The following is a 19,325-nucleotide window of genomic DNA, read 5'->3' on the forward strand; positions in this document are numbered from 1 at the left end:
AGACAACGCGAACGTAGACTAATCGATTGGCGAAAATTTCGATGGAATTGTAAGTTGGTGGCAACTCCGGAATGGCGGTTGGCCATTTGAATAGATGGTAAAAGCCCGGCTTTACACGCGGAGAACAAGCGAGGTAAGATCATTCCACGTTCCTATCTATCACAGGGTCATCTCTCTTTTGCATACGCAGAAACATATATCTTGCAGAAGACGGGAATATTCTGAGAACACGTCGGCATCTAATGCGAATCTAGAGCGAGCGAGCGAGCGAGCACCCCTGCGGCGGTGCGCGTCTCGCGGCTCGCGTCTCGCGATTCGCCGACATGCTTAAGGCTGGCAAAGACAAATAAACCGATCCTCGGAAAGATTCCTAATGACCTTAAGACCTTTCTGATCCGCTGTATCGACTTTCGCGGACGATTAAATATCGAGTAATACATCTCCAGCTTCTGCAATGGCAAACCTCCGACCGCGGCGTGTAATTAATATCCCTTTCGACGGGCGCGAGTAGCGCGGTTCATCGCCGATCGAGAGCGATTCTACGTTCGTTTATTCTGTTCGAAGGAGAACTCGGCTCAGGTACGATCAGAATTGCATTTCAACATAATTTGCTAAAATATCGCGGCTGCGTGCAAGCGTACCATTTACCCCAGGAGTGTCAAACTCAAAAGCTAACTTGGGCCAAATAAACAATGCTTAACTTTAGGTGGGCCGCAAAAAAAAATCAATGTTCATAGAAACAAATATTTTTATTTTGACTAGTACATTGTAATAAACATATATAAAGTTAAATTATTGTTTACGTCCTGATACTTGACATCAAAAATGTTCATCTCGGGCCGCGAGTTTGACACCCCTGATTTACACTAATCCTGGCCATCGTCGCATAAAAACAATGCTCTTCGTTTAATCCCTTAACGTGCACGCTCGAGTTAACTCGAGCGCGCTAAACTGGCCAGACTGTGCACACTCGAGATAATTCGAGCGGCGTTGTACTTTATGTTGCTATAATTTTTCACACTCGAATGCAATCGAGAATTGAAAATAACAATGTGAAAGCAAAAAAGAAACAATCGTTTTATTTATATTTATCATTTACATGGGATTGTAAGCTATAGCACTTACTTATTCAAGTATAAAATATATCCTTTTTCCTAGATTTCCTTTTTCCTTGTGAGCCGCTTTCCGACAGCGTATTCGTATTCAGATTCTGATTCGCTCATTTTTCAATATATATTTTACTAAAATATAATGTAAAATAAAATATTATAATAATAATAATTATAATAATGATAACAATAATAATAATAATAGTAATATTCTGAAAATTAGAATTGCAATAAAAATTTTGATTATTTTTATATTTTTGTAATTTTCTTGCCAAGACAACGTTCTAAATTGTTTTTTCCCATTTAAAAAAATTGATTTTTTTTGGCCGGCCTTTTTAAAAAAAAAACTGTGCATTAAGGGGTTAATCGTTGTTTCGCAATGAAAACCGTTATCACCACTAAAATCTAAACACGCGATTATACGTTGAGAAATCTAGACTACTTCCCCATAGCGCGGATGATGGCCTCGGGAAAGAGGAAGATATGCGTAGGGGACGCCCTGCTGCTCGACAAACGAACTCAAACAATTCTCCGCAGGAGCCAAAACGCAACAGAGACGTCGATCCTTCACCGATAATAATGATAATAATATAACAAGCAGCGTGTCGATCGATACGCTATCGGCCGAAACGAATTCCTCGATCAATTATAATTGACGGGCCGGGCGAAACTGATTATCGATTACCGATTACGATTCACGTGGAACGCGTGTGCTGCTTATCGAATGTATCGTTAAGTATTAACCCCTTAATGCACAGTTTGTTTGAAAAAGGCCGGCCAAAAAAAATCAATTTTTTTTAATGTAAAAGAACACAATTTAGAACGTTGTCTTGGCAAGAGAATTACAAAAATACAAAAATAATCAAAATTTTTATTGCAATTTTGGATTTTGATAACATTGCAGAAAGTAGTCGAATATTGTAATATTACACGCACATCGACTTTTTTTATCTTTCTTTTCGAATTCCCATTTCAGAATAAACATTATTATCAGTAAAAATATTTATTTATACTTTTAAAACATAAATAATAACAATACTAGTATTTATAATATTTATTATTATATTTATATTTTATTTTACATTATATTTTAGTAAAATATATATTGAAAAATGAGCGAATCAGAATCTGAATATGAATACGCTGTCGGAAAGCGGCTCCCAAGGGAGAGATAAGTCGTAAGTGATAAGTAAAGAAAGGATATATTTTATACTTGAATAAGTAAGTGTTATAGCTTACAATTCCATGTGAATGATAAATATCAATAAAACGAATGTTTTCTTTTTTGCTTTCACATTGTTATTTTCAATTCTCGATTGCATTCGAGTATGAAAAATTATAGCAACATAAAGTACAACGCCGCTCGAATTATCTCGAGTGTGCACAGTTTGGCCAGTTTAGCGCGCTCGAGTTAACTCGAGCGTGCACGTTAAGGGGTTAATCGAGGCGAACCGCGGATCAATGTTATCGATCTGGAATCCTAATAACGATGCCTGCTAAAACCAAATCAAATATGCGCTGTACGCATGTGCGTTCAAGTACATGTACGCGTACTCTTAGGGTATTCCTTGAAGAAATTCCTCGAACCGCGCGCTTGAACAGGCGTTTCTACGACGACGGAATGAAATGGCGCGAATTTTCTGTTAACAATCGAGTGAAAACACGTCTCGACGTTGATTTACAGCTCTGAAACGACATATGTAGATGAAAATAAAATAAGGATATTAGGCAGTAGGCAGTATCGCACGGCACTCCCTACCCCCTCCTTCTCTACTCCCTACTCCCTGTTCCCTACTCCCCCACTCCTTGCTCCGTACCGGCTACTCCCCGGTGAACGCAGAGGTTGGTTTTCGTTTTCGGGCTACTAGAGTAGTCGCGAAGTACGACCCGAAGCGACGTGGTTAATGTGGCAATATGATATATAAGCGGAAGGTACGTCGGCTCAAATAGCCTCTGGTGGATGGCTCTCCTTTCGCGTATCCCCAGACTTCTAGCAAAGAACGTAAACACCGCTGGAAATATATGTAAGAGCCGTTGAAACGGGAAAGGACCTTAACGTTCGCCCGTGCTTGTACATAAACACGAAAATATCCACGGTACATACGCGGAGCGCGCAAGGGCTTTTCAGTCGGCCGATTACTGCCGCCTTAAATCAATCGAACGATTCAAGTTCGAACGTTCGCCGGTATCGGCCGCCGAATACAAGCATAAACACTCGTAAACATACACGACTCTTCTTCTCGGCGTCGAGGCGCGCGCGCGCGCATGCGCCCCGCGTACAGGCCATAGGCGGGCCGCGAGGTGCGTGCAACACGATTAACGACATCTCGCATTCCAAGGCCGATAAATCACCGGCCACTGTAAATCGACTCGGCTTAGTTATCTCTCACCTTGCCTGCCCAACGGAACTGCTCTGCCGCGCCGCCGCGCCGCTCTGCCCGAGAAATTATGCGAGCTTTCGCGGCGCGTGGTTTACTTTCGACTTCGTACCATTGCTACCATGCCACGCTAAACCGCGAGATTCGGCTACCGCCGTATACACGTGCTGGAACGAACCTCTGCTATCCTATCTCACCTACGATATCCGAATTCTCTAAATATTAGAGTGCCCCATACGTTCTTTCCTTTTTTCTGATGCGAAATGATTACACGATATTTGTTGTTTAACACGTTGACTGCCACGCGTATTTACAACAAAATCTCCTACAGGCCACCCGTGCCGCTATAGGAAGCGTGCGCTGTTAATTCATATCTGTTTCTGATCCTGCATGAACAGTTGGAATCTTTGCCGAGTATCGAATGGTATAACTTAAAATCTCTGCCCTTATTTTTTTCAATAATGAAAAGAGATCGGATTGCCCGGAAGGAGAAGCATAAATAAAATTACATCGTCAGATTCTGATTTGGATACTGATAAATATAATCTTAGTGATAATGAATGTTATGCAGATACTATTGACGAGATTTTACGAGAATTGGTCATGGAAGAAGGAAGAAATGTTGATGATACCGAGGAAGCTACAGTTCAAATAAAAGATACGAAATGGACCGATCAGAGGCACGAGCATATCTGAAAAAACAAACAACTTTTTGTCCAAGCTGTCCTGATCAACCTCAACTTTGCAGAGAATGTTTTAATGTTATACACTGCGAATAATTTTTTTAATAAACCATTTTTATAAGAATTCAATAGTTTCGTTACCTCTTGTAGAATATTTGTTGAAATATTATCGGAAATCCTTTGTAAGTAGTCAAATCAGCGTCACCCGAATTACGATGACGTGGCTTGATGAGAACTTTTACTGTCACCCGAATAAGGGTGACGCGGCAGTCAACGTGTTAAAGTTGATTTATTGAGTTATACATGAACCGTTCTGCTCTATTACCTTCCTCCATCTTTCAGGAAGCCTCGTTATGCCGTCTTTCCAAGATTGTCGAGGCTTATTTGCAAAATATTGATCAGGACGCGTTTTTATTTCGCTTACGAATTTAAACCGTTTTTCACGGAGAGAATTTTTTAACGAGAAGAACAGGTAATAATCGGACAGAGCAATGTCTGGGGAGTACGGAGGATGAGGTAGAACGTCCCAATCAAATTGCAATAATTTTTGTCTTACGAACAACGCAACAAGCGGTTTTGCGTTGTCGCGATGAAAAACGACGCCGCGTCGGTTCGCCAATTCTGGCCGTTTTTCTGCTATGGCGGCTTTCAATTCGTCGAGTTGATTACAATATTTAGCTGAATCGATCGTTTCACCTTGAGGAAGGAGCTCGTAGTAGATTACACCTTTCCAGCCCCACCAAATGCACGAAAGAACTTTCTTCGGATGAAGTCCTGGCTTCGCAACAATTGAGGGACTATTTCCTTTCGACCACGTTCGTTTTCGATGCACATTTTGGTATAAAATCCAAATCTCGTCTCCAGTGACAAGCCTCTTTAGGAAAGGATTTCTGCCATGTCGTTGGAGAAGCAAATCGCACGTAGAGACGCGGTTCATAAGGCTGGTGTCAATACCTATCGACGGTGTGGAACTTCGAATCGATTCACATATCCCAACTTGATTAAATGCTTATGTACCGTTGTCCTGGATATGTTAGTGGCATCCGCTATCTCGCGCACGCTATATCGCGGATTTTCAGCGAGCATATAATTGATAAAGTTCGCGTCCGTCGTTGTTGGACACTGCGGTCTTCATCTTTCAAATCAAAATTGCCAGCTCTAAATCTCTTAAACCAATTGCGGACTGTCCTAATAGTCGTAGAACCGTCACTGTAAACGGTACAAATCTCGTTTGCAGTGTCCTTTGCCCTATCACTTTTTTTAAAGCATAACATGCCGAAAATGCTTCTTTTGGCTACTCATATTGAACGGCTCAGAAAAATTTTATAAGGAGCTTTGTCACCAACGAAACGTACTCTAAAAGAGCTCTGAGACGTCTGAAACCGATACCCTAAATAGTCAAGAGATAAGCCAGCGTGTTTATATGTATAAACGCAGTCAGTTGGAGTCATTCATAGCGCGGCGCGGAAAGAACTTGTAGGACATCCTAATATTACAAAATAACTTTCACTCTACGAATCGATAGAAATGAATGAAATTTGCTGGTGTAACTAACGAGAATATGTAGTTCTCGAGGCGATTCCTGAAGCTCACCGATTTTCTAGGAACTTTGCGCACACGCGTCGATCTCGTTCAGCTGCGCGTACACCGTTGTAGAGGCAGACAGTCGACAATTGTTTAGACATTTACGACAGAATGTAATGACAGAAGTTTTCATTTCAATGACAAAGGTGTCGTTGTGTTGTAACACGTTTCACATGATATAGCGAGCGAGAAACCGAGAAGACATGTCTTGTTCTCCTTGAAAATAATACAAATTCTTGCATCGTTCGTTGAACAGTTTCGTGAATAAAGTATATACCATATAAAGTATAATACTATTAATATATAGTATATAATATATACTAATATATAGTATATTAATATATAATATATTAATTATATAATAAAGTATATACCATATAATGTATAATACTCATTAATATATAGTATATAATATATACTAATATGTAGTATATAATATATAATAATATATAGTATATAGTATATAATATATAATAATATATAGTATATAGTATATAATATATAATAATATATAGTATATAATATATAATAATATATAGTATATTAATATATAATATATTAATTATATAATAAAGTATATACCATGGATTTGAATGATCGAAGCTCCCCTTTGCAACAACGTTCCGAAAATCGATAGACGATCTTTTTTAGTTGCTGGATGGAATAGAAATGACAAACAAGTTCGCGCAAGACCCCCGTGTACCTTGCATCATCGTCAAACTTCGGACAAACCTATCCTATTCGAAGCACGACGAAGGGATTATAAAAAGAAAAAAAAACGTACATCAATGGTTTTCAATGTATTAAGATTCAAAAATTGCATACGCAGCTGGAAACGTTAAACGCATTTTCTAATCGAAGGGAATGCGAAACAATTAAGATTCGGTGAAATAAATAATAATCTTAATATGTCGAAGACGATGTATGGATATTTTTCAGATCGTTTTTTTAAATCTCTCCACTGTTTTTTTTTTATACGCAGTCGTCTGCTCGATTTTATCATAATCGCATAAAATCCGCAGTCTAGTAATAATGTTAAAGGGTTTCCCGGTCAAAATTAGGTATAAAAAAAATAGTTGAACAGACTGACCTTCACCGCAAGCAGACGTAAAATCATCCATTAACTTAAAGAACCTGAAAGGAAACAAAAACATTACACAAAACATTAACATTACAAAATGAATTGATTGTAAATTAGATTCCCGGCGTTTCAACCGACGTTGAATAGAATCCGACAACCACACGATTGCGATTATGTATTGATTTTATCATATTTAAGAGACGTTGGTACCGATAGACTGCGGATCTTCGTACAAACTCTTTTTTATCTTTATTGATCATTATACAATAATCTAATAGAATCTATAAGAAACATATTAATTTCGCCGTGTAAAATATTTCTTCGTAATAACAAGGAAATTTAATAATAATCATTGTCCAGAAATGTCTAAGAACTCTCGACCTATTAATTCATTGAAATCCCTTCGGGCCGCGAACAGAATAGGCTATCGTCCGAAATATTATAATTATATGATTATATCCGACAAAAGTGCCATGTAATTTCGTTAATAAATTTCGTTGAAAAGGGAAACGAAAGTGCACCGATAACCGTGAAATCGTTTCGGATCTCTCTTTTCCAGTGAACGAACCCAGAATGAACTTGGTTCCACGAAATGCTGGCTGCCAGCATTCTGCGAGAATGGGCGAGAGAGCTCGATTGTGTTACCGCAGGGAGGCTTAATAGGACCGTTTTAGTGGCTTTGGTCCCTTTTACCCTCGAACCGGATTCCCCGCGGTCTACATCGTCGATTAGTCTTCCATACACGATTCGAGGCACTAACTCATTCACCGACTTCACCAGCTGCTTTCCACGATCGCTCGCGCTGTCCGAGAACAACTCATGCTTCCCAAATCGATCCCGTTCGACCCGATATTCGATGGAAATCAAATTAACTGATACAAAATCAACTGATTTATTGTACCAGCATCGGGGAAATCATTGAAATGCGTTTATTAACCCTTAGCGCTCCGAAGGCTCCGCTACGGAGACATTTGTCACTTGTTCCGTAACTCCGAAGGCTCCGCTGCGGAGCCAAATATTTTTAGCATACGTTATCGTCGGCGTTAGCAATTGTTATCTGTAGCTAAAACGTGCTAAGTCTGTACCATTACGATTAAACCATTTTTTGACCTTTCCTATGATTAGCAACGTGGAGAAAAATAAATATTACGATGAGAATTCAGAGCCGTGTGATACCGAAGACGTATTTGATTTCGAAGAGTTAAAAGACATTGTGGAAGACAATGTTGATTATGATTCTGACATTTCGAGTAGTAGTAGCGAAATTATTCTACCAAAGAGACGAAGAATGAGAATTATTGAAAGTGAAAGCGAAGATTCGTTGTAAGACTTGGATGAATGGCGCGATGTTACGGAAGAATTACATATTCCAGATAGAATAGCTTTTAGTGTATTGCCACAGGTCATTGGACCACAAGTTCCTACAAACATTGAACAGCCGATGCAATATTGTAAATTATTTTCCACGGACGAATTGGTAAATGAAATTATAAAGGAAACCAACAATTAGGCAGAAAATGTTCTAAACTTGAAAGAAATATCTGGTAACTCTATTTGACTAAGTGAATACTGTGACACTTGTCGAAGTAAACCCAGAATGCGCGTGGAAGATTGTTACCAAAGATATCACACCATGGTGAATTACAAAATTTAAAATTTATCTTTTATTTACAATAGGAAAATGTATATTTATGAAATAAATAAAATCAAATGCGTTCACAAGGACGTGTAATCTTTTTCGCTCAAAATAAGACTGCCTTTATCTCAGGATTTTATCTCAAAAATGTGCCGGAGTTGCTGGTAGGCAGTACTCGAGAAACGCGCGGAGCGCTAAGGGTTAATTTATCCTTTAGTTTGTAAACAAAAATGGACAATTTGGGTAGAGGGAATACGATTATTCGAGCCTCGCGCCTCGTTTTTATAATTGTTGACAATCGGCAGCTATAAGAATGAGCCGCGACGCTCGAATAATCGTATTGTTACGGTGACTTGTCCAAATCAAGTCGCTGTAATGTGAAAGTTGTGAACAACTCCTTAAAAAATAATGGAAGATAGGGGTTGCCACGGAAGAGTGTCACCAACAGACAATCGAAGAGTCGAGATCGGACCGTCGAACGATCAACGTTTCAAATTCAAAGATCTGTAACATAATTGAAAATTGAGTTGTATTATAACAATGTCACATCAAAATATGACATTCTTTATCTCAGGCGCTCCGCTCCAAAAATGTGCCGGAGTTGCTGGTAGGCGGTACTCGAGAAACGCGCGGAGCGCTAAGGGTTAAAATTTCGCGGGATTTGGTCCGCGACATGTGCAGTAAATTCAATTGATGTAATTCAATTGGTCAGAAAAATTCGAACGAATAAAAAAGAGTTACGTTCTCCAAATGTTTCGGACAATCGTCGACTGGTATTCTCGATGGAAGCGACGCGCGACAGTCGCGTCGCTCGGAGACGCAATCCATCAATGAGTATACATAGAATGAAATATCGAAAAATGGCGCCTCGCCGCGCCGCGCCGCGTCAGGCGGAACGTGAAGAATGACGTGCGTTCAATTAATTTTACTTGAAATTTGAATTACAGATTGGACGCGGACGTGCCGCGTCCGGTGTGTTCGGACAAGGCGGTGCGCGCGGTCAGGTCGATCGAAATTCCTTGCCCCAGGGGAAGAACCAGCTATCGGCATTGTGCCCCCGCTCCTCGTTTTCGTCGTTATCGAAAGCTTCGAAACCGCGCGTCGACTGAAATATTTATAACTCCTTGGCCCAGGAGAGACATGCAAATTTAGCAAGAAAAATGGAATTTCGACGCTCACGTCCTGTGCGCTCTTCTCGAAATTCTGCTGTTATGGAAACGAATTATTTTTCCCAAAACGCTGCGTTAACACGAAGAACCTGTTCGAATAGAAAGATCGAAAAAGCAAAATCACATTGTCGTAGCGTCACGTAATTAACAGTAGGTTCACGGAGCCCGTAAACGGGTCGCTAATTTTTTCATTTACGATTATTCGTATCGTAAAGATACATTTATGAGTTATTTATTCAATTCACTTACGACAAATGTTACAAATCACGCTTGTTAAAAATCTGAATAAATGTCGTTACTTTCGCGAGGTAGCTGTTTTTCATGCTCCGTAAATCCGCAAGAAAATGTTAAACGAACGCTTTACACGGCAATCCACGTTCTCGTCGAAATAATGGAGATCGAGGAAACAGTGGATCCGGTGTCTTTGTACCAAAAAGTGGACACGCTGTACCAGACTTGGCAAAACTACATATATGTAATCCGCAGTTCCGTGTACGGAATGTCGCGGGGGCAGAAAACATTGAGAACCATTAACTCGAAATAGAATCCAGCATACGTACACAGAGGATGATCGCGAATCAAACAGAGATAGCTGGTGCGATTCCGTTTGAATGGCGGCCTCGGGGGCCGAGTGTAGCATCATAGATGTTTCCCTGTTTATTCGGACCGAGCTTAGCTCGACAAATGTATGCTCGAATAACAAATAACAGACGCGCGCCGCGCCGAGGCGAGGCGAGGCGAGGGTGAGCTTCCGAGCCGCATTATTCGGTCCGCATAAATTCCGGTACGTTTCGGAGGTGTTGCACGTCACTGGGTTCAGCTAAAATAAGGAGATGCTCGTGAAACTGCGAAGAGACATTTATGGTAGCCCGATAGTCCCTGCGTAAGCGGAGTTCATTTGAATAAGACCGCGCGGTGTGTGGTCTCGTTCACGCCGCGCTCTTCCAACACCGGGACCACTCGGCTCGATTTATTCGAGTACTCGGATTCCAAATCGGATTCCGACAATGAGTCGGGTAACGTTCGATCTTTCGTGCCGTGCCGAACGTTCGAATTCGTCGAGCTACCCGAGACCGGCGGAAATTCGAAAACAGACGAGAGTCGATCGAAAAAGCCCTTACTCGACTCGAATACCCGAGCTTTATTTCGTGAAATATGTTGATTCGTACGGTGCTCGATAGCAGTACGTAGAATGTAGATTCTCGAATAATTCGAGCAATTATTTATTTTCGAGCGACTTGAAAATTGGAGAACACGCGAATGATTCGATTTCACCATTTAATAATTCGTTTTCATCCATTTTCGCAATGGAAATATTCATCCTCGCGTGTCTTGAAATCTTAAGCGTGTTCGAGTATTCGAATTATTCGGATTTTTTTTATATTATTTTATAATGTATTATTTTTCAACAGTTCGTCGATTTATCGAACTCGAAAAATTCAAACGCTCGGCTCGGCTCGCGCGACTCTTCAGATACGATTATTCTCGCATCTCTGGCTGCAACCGAGACGATTGCTTCGAAATAAAAGAAGCGAGACCGTTTCGATTTTCCAGCGAAAATAGCCGTCGAGTTGTGATCGAGAAATGTGGATCAAGGCGAGCGCCGCCTAGCAGTTGGCTTTGGCATGTTAACGAATCGGAATAACCGAGCATCGCGCCGTATTCGTCAAAGTCGAAATGTAACCTTCCGGTGCACGTTGCGCAGGAAAATCGAACTATATTCAAACTAATTCCAAATTCACCGTTCCACAGTCATAGAACACGATAAGCGGGACTAGGGAGAATGTGTACTTGCAACCATAGCACGCAATGCTCCGAAGAATACTACTCTGCGCTCGAGGAAACTGATCCGTACGTAACCTAAAGCTAAAATCGGAAAGTATGATAGAAGACGCGTCTATTGTTTATACCATTTTCATAATATATATGTATATATATATTATGAAAAATAATATATAATAATAAATAAAATATAAATAAAATATAATAGTATAAACAATATTATAATTTATAATATATTTATTTATAATTTATTTAGTATATTTTCATTTTTATAATATATATTTATTATATATATATGAAATTATATATATATTATAAAAATGAAAATATATTAAATATATTATATAATATATTAATGAAAATAATATATATATATTATGTCGTTCGAAAAGTTGTTTCGTTCTTTCGCGAGAAAATGAAAGATGATTTTTTTAACGTTACGAGTCAAAGCAAACTTTTCGACATTTTTCTGGTAACTTTGAAATCTTATAATTTTACATTTGGAAAAATACTAAATCGAGTGTTTTTTAACACCCTTACAAAATGAAATTTTTATGAAAAACGAAACAACTTTCCGAACGACCTAATATATTATTTTATATATATTGTTATATTATTTTATTGTTATTTTTATTATTATTTATTTATTTCTTATTATTATTATTTTTATTATTGTATTATATATATGTGAGTGTATTTTGTGTGTGTGTGTGTGTGTGTGTGTGTGTGTGTGTGTGTGTGTGTGTGTGTGTGTGTGTGTGTGTGTGTGTGTGTGTGTGTGTGTGTGTGTGAATATAGTAACGTCATTCAGTTTATATTACTTGTGTCCTTAGTATTAATTAATACTAGCATTAGTATTAGAGATTGCGCGAAGATCGTGTTGGATCAAATGTCGTATAAATCCCAGAAATCACGCAACGTTGTCTAAAATTTCCACGTGGAAATTTGCTGGCAAGTTGCAGGCGATGCGCTGTGTAGCGTACACGCGCCGCGATTACGGCGCGATCATTGAAATGTTTCGCAGGTCTATTGCCGAAACTTCGTGGCGAACGACTCAAGACCGATCGACGGAAAGCGGCGAAAGATATTGTACAGCCCAGTGTAGTGCCCAGGCAGTCCCATTTTCACACGCACCTATTACTATACCAACGGGCAATCTGTCATGGGGCTTGGCCGTGGCCCGGCGCTTAGATTGTACGTTCGATCACGTTATTCGGGTGTAAACGCAAACGAATAATTCAATTTTTCCCCCACGATATTTCGTGGTTATTTAAAGATTACGCGAAGCGTGTTGTTTTGTTCTTTTCTTCCGTTCCGTCTCGTTTTCTTAGGGGGGTGAAATAAGGATAATATTTGATTGAAATATTACTCGAACATTTTTCAGGCAATCCAGGATTCGATTATACCTTTTTTTTTAAATCTTTCTCAGCGCGATTCAACGCTGCTACTTAAAAACATTTTGGATCATTCGTTCGCGCACTTATTATTTCCTCGGAAATTGTTCTCCGACGATTGAAATCTGTCGATTTCAGTTGGCTCTTACCAGTCGGGAACGGACGATTCGAGCGAGTTCGTCGTAAGCGGTTTATGTAAGTTAAACACTCTGAATACGCGTAGGGATTGAAGGAAATAATGACTGTAAAGTTGGGGAAACGTTGCTCCAACAGTCATGTGTTGAGTTTGTAAGATCTAACAGCGATTTTTCTAGAAACTTTCACGATATTTTATGTGTTATTTGTTACCTAATATTTGATATTATGCCATAGCACTTTCCCAATTAAGGAAACTGTAAGAATCTTTCGGAGCCTCGTTTATCAATTTTTGGAAATGCGCTTTAGATCGGTGATGGCAGGGGGTCAATGACCGGGCGGCCAGACACTGATCCACGCAGGCTATTTAAATGACCCACGCGTTGATTTTCATAAATTTATGTATGTATATATTGATTTTCATAATTTACATATTTTAATATCATAAAAGAGAGAATAATCAAAAATATTAAAAAAATAACATATATATATTGTATGTATAATGTCTAATAATATATATGTAATTTTCTTTATTCCTTGTTCATTCAAATACTCAGTGCAGGGCCGACTGTCGACTAGGCATTACGTCACCTGGCGCGGTAATTCATGGTATCATTTATATCAATTTTTTGACCTCGACCTTTATTTTTAGCTCTTCACTTGCAAAGGTAAAAGCTGTAAGACAAAAGGAAAACGTAAACTTTTTAGAGAATTTTTAAAAGTGACGCCACTGACTCAGTGACCCACGAGCTGGTACTAAAAAAGAAAAAAATAATGAACAAATTTTGACCCACTTCTCAAAAAGGTTCGCCATCGCAGCTTCAGATCGATCCGATCCGATCCGATTAACGCGTCGACTAGACCAGCTATCGACTCAAATTGTTAATGTTAACGTTTGCAACCGCTATGTAGAACGGCCTTAGAATCTGCAGAATCTGCTTTTCGTTCGGAAGCTGCGCGAATTGTACGAAATTGACACGAAAAACGAACGTAGTTCCTCGTCGAATGCAATTCAGGTTGCCATTATTTTACGCAATTCTGTGACTCTGGCTGACGACGTCTGTCGGATAATTGTAAACGTTGAAACCAGAAGACGAACAAGCTTTCCCGAAGAAAGCTAAACGGAGTCGCGCGGTTGTTCATCGTTAACTGTAACTGTAAACGATATTTGATTCGCTCAGCGGAAGACTTGAGACGACTACGGCGGGGTGAGTCGTTACTTCGTTCTTCAACCACGCCCGAGGAACATCCTGTAGCTTCCTCTTCCCTTCGTACTCCACCATTCTCGCCCGAAAGGTCTCGCATACCTACACTCGACAGATCGTACGTAGGTACACCCGAAAGGTCTCGCGCGGCAGCTTCGCCTCAGCGAGTTACGCCTCGCAGGCCTCCTCCAAGAATCGCACGAGGCACTTACAGCATAGATCGCAGAAGACGGCCATTCGAATTCCCGCATATGGCCAAGCCGCCGCCGCTCGGTTCCACCAAAACCGCACCCTGTGTAAAGTGCCTCAGGGTAAGAACAAGAGCTAACGATTTCATTCGAACGTCTTTCGAACGTCTGCTCGAGTACTCGAGTCTGCCCGAGACACCGTTATCGTCGTCGTTAGGTATTATACAGGGTGTCCCGAAAATGTCTCGCGATCCGAAAATAGGGGTTTCCTGAAGTCGTTCGAAGTAACTTTTCCCTTAGCGAAAATCCGATCCGAAAATGCATTACTAGGAATCGATAAGTAATAAAATAAATAAAAATAAACGAAATTCTCTGTATAATTTTATGCGTTTACTTCTTCAAATAGGTGAACTTTTAACTGAAAAGCCTCAGAAAAATAAGAAAAATACGTGCATATCGACTGCTTTGTCGCCATGATTTTGAAAGGAAGAAACAAAAAGAAATTTTCTTGGCGGGTTCCTCAGATCATTTGAAGCAACTTCTTCCTTTACAAAAATGTTCTCCGAGGCACCGTTAACGAGTTACTAACGAAAAAACAGTGACCAATGAGACGCGGCAATCAGCTGGCGCGAGACGGCCGAGCCAATGAGCGGAATTGGGCCCCGTGCGCTCGTTGGCTGAGCCGCCACACGTTAACCAAGCTCGCCTCTCATTGGTCAGTGTTTTTCGTTAATAACTCGTAAACGAAGTCGCGGATTGCATTTTCGCTAAGGAAAAAGTTGCTTCAAATGACCTCGGGAATCGCCCATTTTCGGATTGCGAGACATTTTTTGGGACACCTGTACAGATGATTATTGGACAACGGTTTTTTTCTGCAAAACTAAAATTTTCTGCACTAATCAGAAGACACAGCAGCTACCTACAGATTTATTTCGTTTCTTAGTTAGTCATTTTAGTAAGTTGAAAATAAGTTGAACGGTACGGTAATGTCTCCCTTACTGACGCTCAGATTGTGCACAAAAATGGACAATTCGGGAGGAGGAGACACGATTGTTCGAGTCTTGCAGCTGGTTTTTATAATCGTTAACAATTCGCGACTGTAAAAACAAACCGCAAAGCTCGAATAATCGCATCTCCTCTTTCCAAATTGTTCATTTTCATGCGCAATCTCAGCGTCAATTAGAGAGACATTACTGTATTTTGAAATTCTATCCATGCTTATACTGTTTCGTATTTCTAATTGGATCAACTCGTTTTTCTCATAAATACATTAAACCCGCGGCCTCGTAATTGTTCCGACGTTCCATCCGAACGATTTTCACTGGCGATAAAGGCAAATGAAACGGCGAGACTCGTCGCATCTCATTTAAAAGCGCGCAACTTCTGTGTTCAATAATCTCTCATAACAATGATATTTACGATTCCGATCGAATATCGTCGTGCCATTGCTGCTAAACATGCACACGGAACGGAACGTACAGATCAACGGATCGAATTATTGGGTTGTCCGGAAAGTTCGTACCGATTTTACATAGCCAAGCTTCACAGTATGATCGCGGATGGTTGATTGTGATTTATTTAGCATTCCTGCTAATTGACGTAATGTTGAGCGTGGGTTATTCTCGATTTCTGTTCTAATCATATCATCGTCTGTGGTGGACGGCCTACCTGGGCGTTCTTGATCTTCAAGGTCGAAATTTCCAGCTTTAACCCTTTGCAGTCGAACGGCGACTCTAAGGCGCCACTGAAAATTCCTACATCATTCTTCAGTATAATTTTTGCATTATTAAATTTATCTATATTTAATAAATCGTTTCAAGCGCAAAAAGCTGCGTGAACAAATAAGCTTAACGTTATATGCACAACAGGAAAATAATTATTAAAAGTAGAAATACTATAGGTCAGAAGTACTGTCTTGGTTTTGTCGTTAAAATAACTTCGACTGCAAAGGGTTAAACCGAGCAAACCACTTCCGCACAGTTCTTTCGGCTACAGCATCCTCGCCATAAACAGCGCATATCTTATTTGCCGCTTGTGCAGCATTTTTGCTCTTTCGGAAAAAGAAAAGCATTAAATGCCTATAATGCATTTTATTTACCACCATATTCTAAGGCGTACAAAACTGATAAAAATTAACGAATCATAACCAAACTCTTTTCCAAATATGACTGAAGTTATCTCTTTTAGAATATGTACACATGTCATTTGTTTTCAATAATTGTGATATATTCAGTCAAGCCTCTCACGCTACCTACCGAAAATCGGCACGAACTTTCCGGACAACCCAATAGAACTCGTTACCGAACCAACGCTAAATCCGCGCGAACCAACCGAAATCGAACGGTTCTTCCGCAGATCTAACAACGATGGCGAAAAGAACCTGCCAATTAGAGATTCGTCTACCACCGAGGATGCTCGAGGAATCTGCTGCTTTGCATACAAAGTGCACGCATTGTTTGTAAAGGGCGCGTTAATCACGGAGAGGATTATACATTCACGGACTCCATAAAGCTCCGTCGAATTATTCAGTCGGCTATTATCATACTCGATCGAATTAAGTTTGAATAGCCTCGGCGCGCTTCGTACACTTCGAGCTTTATTGCCGCGAGTCGCAATAGAACCATAGGTGAGCACAAATGGTAAAAGGCGGCGCGGTGAAATTTCCTCTGTTTGGAGATGTTTAATGCATAGATTCGTAGGCAGGCGAACGACGGCTCGGCGGGCACGGTGCTGCCTCCGTGACCGCATTCTTCGCAAAAGTGCCAGGGACCGACCGACGGATCGAAAAAGCACGAGTTCTCTGCAAACAGTCCGACATGCCGACTGCCGATTCCCGTTTCGCGCTCGTCAGCATGGACCTCGTCGCTCCTCGTCGCTTCGAGTTTTCAAGATCACGCTTTCTTCGGGAGCTATCCGATAGTTGGCGTTAACGATAATAATCATTCCGCCGTTCCAACATCATCGGAAACATGACGCACGATCATTATATCGCGTTGAAAAAATAAAAATACGAATAAACATGATTTGCAACGAAGTGGAGAAATAAAAATTCATTTGCAACAAAGTATAGCCTCGACTGAATCCGATACCATGCAAAACGCGATGCAAATTTTTATCGTTACGATCGTTCTACTTAATAAACGCACAATGGAAATATTTCCTGAAAAGAATGTACAGGGTTTCCCAAAAATGTCTCGCAATCCGGAAATGGGAGGTTCCTGAGGTCATTTGAAGTAACTTTCTCCTTTACAAAAATGTTCTCCGAGGCATCGTTAACGAGTTATTAATGAAAAACAGTGACCAATGAGAGGCGAGTTCGCTCGGCGCTAAAGGCCGAGCCAACGGCGCCAGCGGTCGAGGCGGTCGAATCCCAGCTCAGCTGGCGAGAGGCGGCCGAGCCAATGAGCGCACAAAGCCCAGTTTCGTTGATTGGCTCGGTCGTCTCGCGACGGCTGATCCTGCCTCTCATTCATTGGTCACTGTTTTTCGTTAATAACTCGTAAACGAAGCCGCGGATTGCATTTTCGCTAAGGAAAAAGTTACTTCAATTCACTTCAGGATCCCCCCATTTCCGTATTACGAGACATTTTTGAGACACCCTGTATACTTTTTTTTAAATCGATATTTCATCCACTATTTATATTTCTATATTATTATTATATACATTATATATTATATATTATTATTATATATATTATATATTATATATTATTATTATATATATTATATATTATATATTATTATTATATATTCACTATATTATTTATTTATATTTCATCCTATTTTCATCCACTTTCTATTATACACGGTGCATGTTATTTTCTTTTTTAATTCATGTTAAAAGTGACTACGATTCGAAATTACGATGCTAAAAGTAATTGATACGCATCGTCTTATAATTTAACGACAGTAGAGGATTTATTTATTTTTGACGAATATCGAGAATGAATTTACTCACGCTGTTAACGTAAAATTATCGATATGTGGAAATGCAAGTGACTAGAATGATTCGATCGCCGACCAATCTTACCGAACGTCCTCGAAACTGTCGGCTTCAGGATAGCTGACAGAAGCGTTCACTTCATAGTTCGATCAAAACCGTATCGAACTAATGTAACCAATTATCTGGCCCGTCTTTTGTTCTTGCTCGCGATCACGCTCGCGCGTCGTTGCCGATAGTTGCAGACTGTTCCCGCGTGTTCCTCGAATATATGAGCATTGTCTCGCCCTACAAGACAGGGAACACGGGGAAACTTATGCTCGATGTCGCCGAGAATAAAGACGTCGCGTCGCGTCGTCGCTGAAGCGTCGACGTCCACACCCACGTGTTTTGTCGTGCCACGGTAGGCGTACATTGTAGCGGACTTTCCTCGAATCCTCCAGGAACACGATTCGAAAGCATTTAAGGGAAGCTGAGTCCGCGTATTGTGAACCAGCTAGCGAATATACAGGGTGTCTCGGTAACTCTGTTACAAAGCGATATCTCCATTATCGTTAATGATACGCGGAAATGCTTCAGGAGCAAATTGTTTGGTTCGAAGGGACACGAGTTGTGGTGGAAATCATTTTTTTATAAAGGTCATATTTTTTCAGATTTCAAGGTCATCGATGTTTTTTCAAATGGGATTACATATTTCTATCGTTATATCATGATAGCTAAGATCAAGACGAATCTAATAACCTATAATACTATGACCTTCGTGCGACCTTGGGTACGAAAAATAAAGAAATTTTTAGACATGGACACGCATAATGAAATAACTACAACAGGGAGATCAACGATGAAAAATTTATTGTAATAAATGTTCAAAATTATTTCCATTGACTTCAAGACGTTTATTAATTCGATTATGAAAACTCTGACAGAGCTCCATACTCCATACCAAAACGTTGTACCGAAAGGAACATAACATAAACATGCTGGCATTTGGTATCGATAAACGTGTCCATGTCTAAAAATTTCTTTATTTTTCGTACCCAA

At 40.1% G+C, this 19,325-nt stretch overlaps 2 protein-coding genes across 2 annotated transcripts in view; one reads left to right on the forward strand and one right to left on the reverse strand.

Annotated features, from left to right (window-relative positions):
- LOC117221768 (uncharacterized) overlaps positions 1-19,325 on the reverse strand; it is a 77,141-nt gene that overhangs the window by 9,664 nt on the left and 48,152 nt on the right. Inside the window, exon 6 of the mRNA XM_033472967.2 lies at positions 6,845-6,888. Coding sequence (XP_033328858.2) covers positions 6,845-6,888 — 44 coding nt within the window. The remainder of the gene's footprint in view (positions 1-6,844; positions 6,889-19,325) is intronic.
- On the forward strand, positions 11,272-17,409 carry LOC117221770 (uncharacterized). The gene is made up of 6 exons (XM_033472969.2): positions 11,272-11,491; positions 12,447-12,616; positions 12,955-13,011; positions 14,133-14,467; positions 16,700-16,970; positions 17,044-17,409. The coding sequence occupies exons 1-5, from the start codon at positions 11,424-11,426 to the stop codon at positions 16,703-16,705; spliced, it is 636 nt and encodes a 211-aa protein (XP_033328860.2). The 5' UTR covers positions 11,272-11,423; the 3' UTR covers positions 16,706-16,970; positions 17,044-17,409.

The sequence above is a fragment of the Megalopta genalis genome, chromosome 7 (genome assembly GCF_051020955.1).
Source record: "Megalopta genalis isolate 19385.01 chromosome 7, iyMegGena1_principal, whole genome shotgun sequence".
In the NCBI taxonomy this organism is placed as follows: Eukaryota; Metazoa; Arthropoda; class Insecta; order Hymenoptera; family Halictidae; genus Megalopta; species Megalopta genalis.

Bases quoted from the DNA above. Each gene is read 5' to 3' on its own strand.
- LOC117221770 (XM_033472969.2), top strand. From the start codon at position 11,424: ATGTGTACTTGCAACCATAGCACGCAATGCTCCGAAGAATACTACTCT. The intron at 11,492-12,446 runs GTACGTAACCTA...AATGTTTCGCAG, and splicing joins GCGCTCGAGGAAACTGATCC to GTCTATTGCCGAAACTTCGT. The intron at 12,617-12,954 runs GTACGTTCGATC...TGTCGATTTCAG, and splicing joins CGTGGCCCGGCGCTTAGATT to TTGGCTCTTACCAGTCGGGA.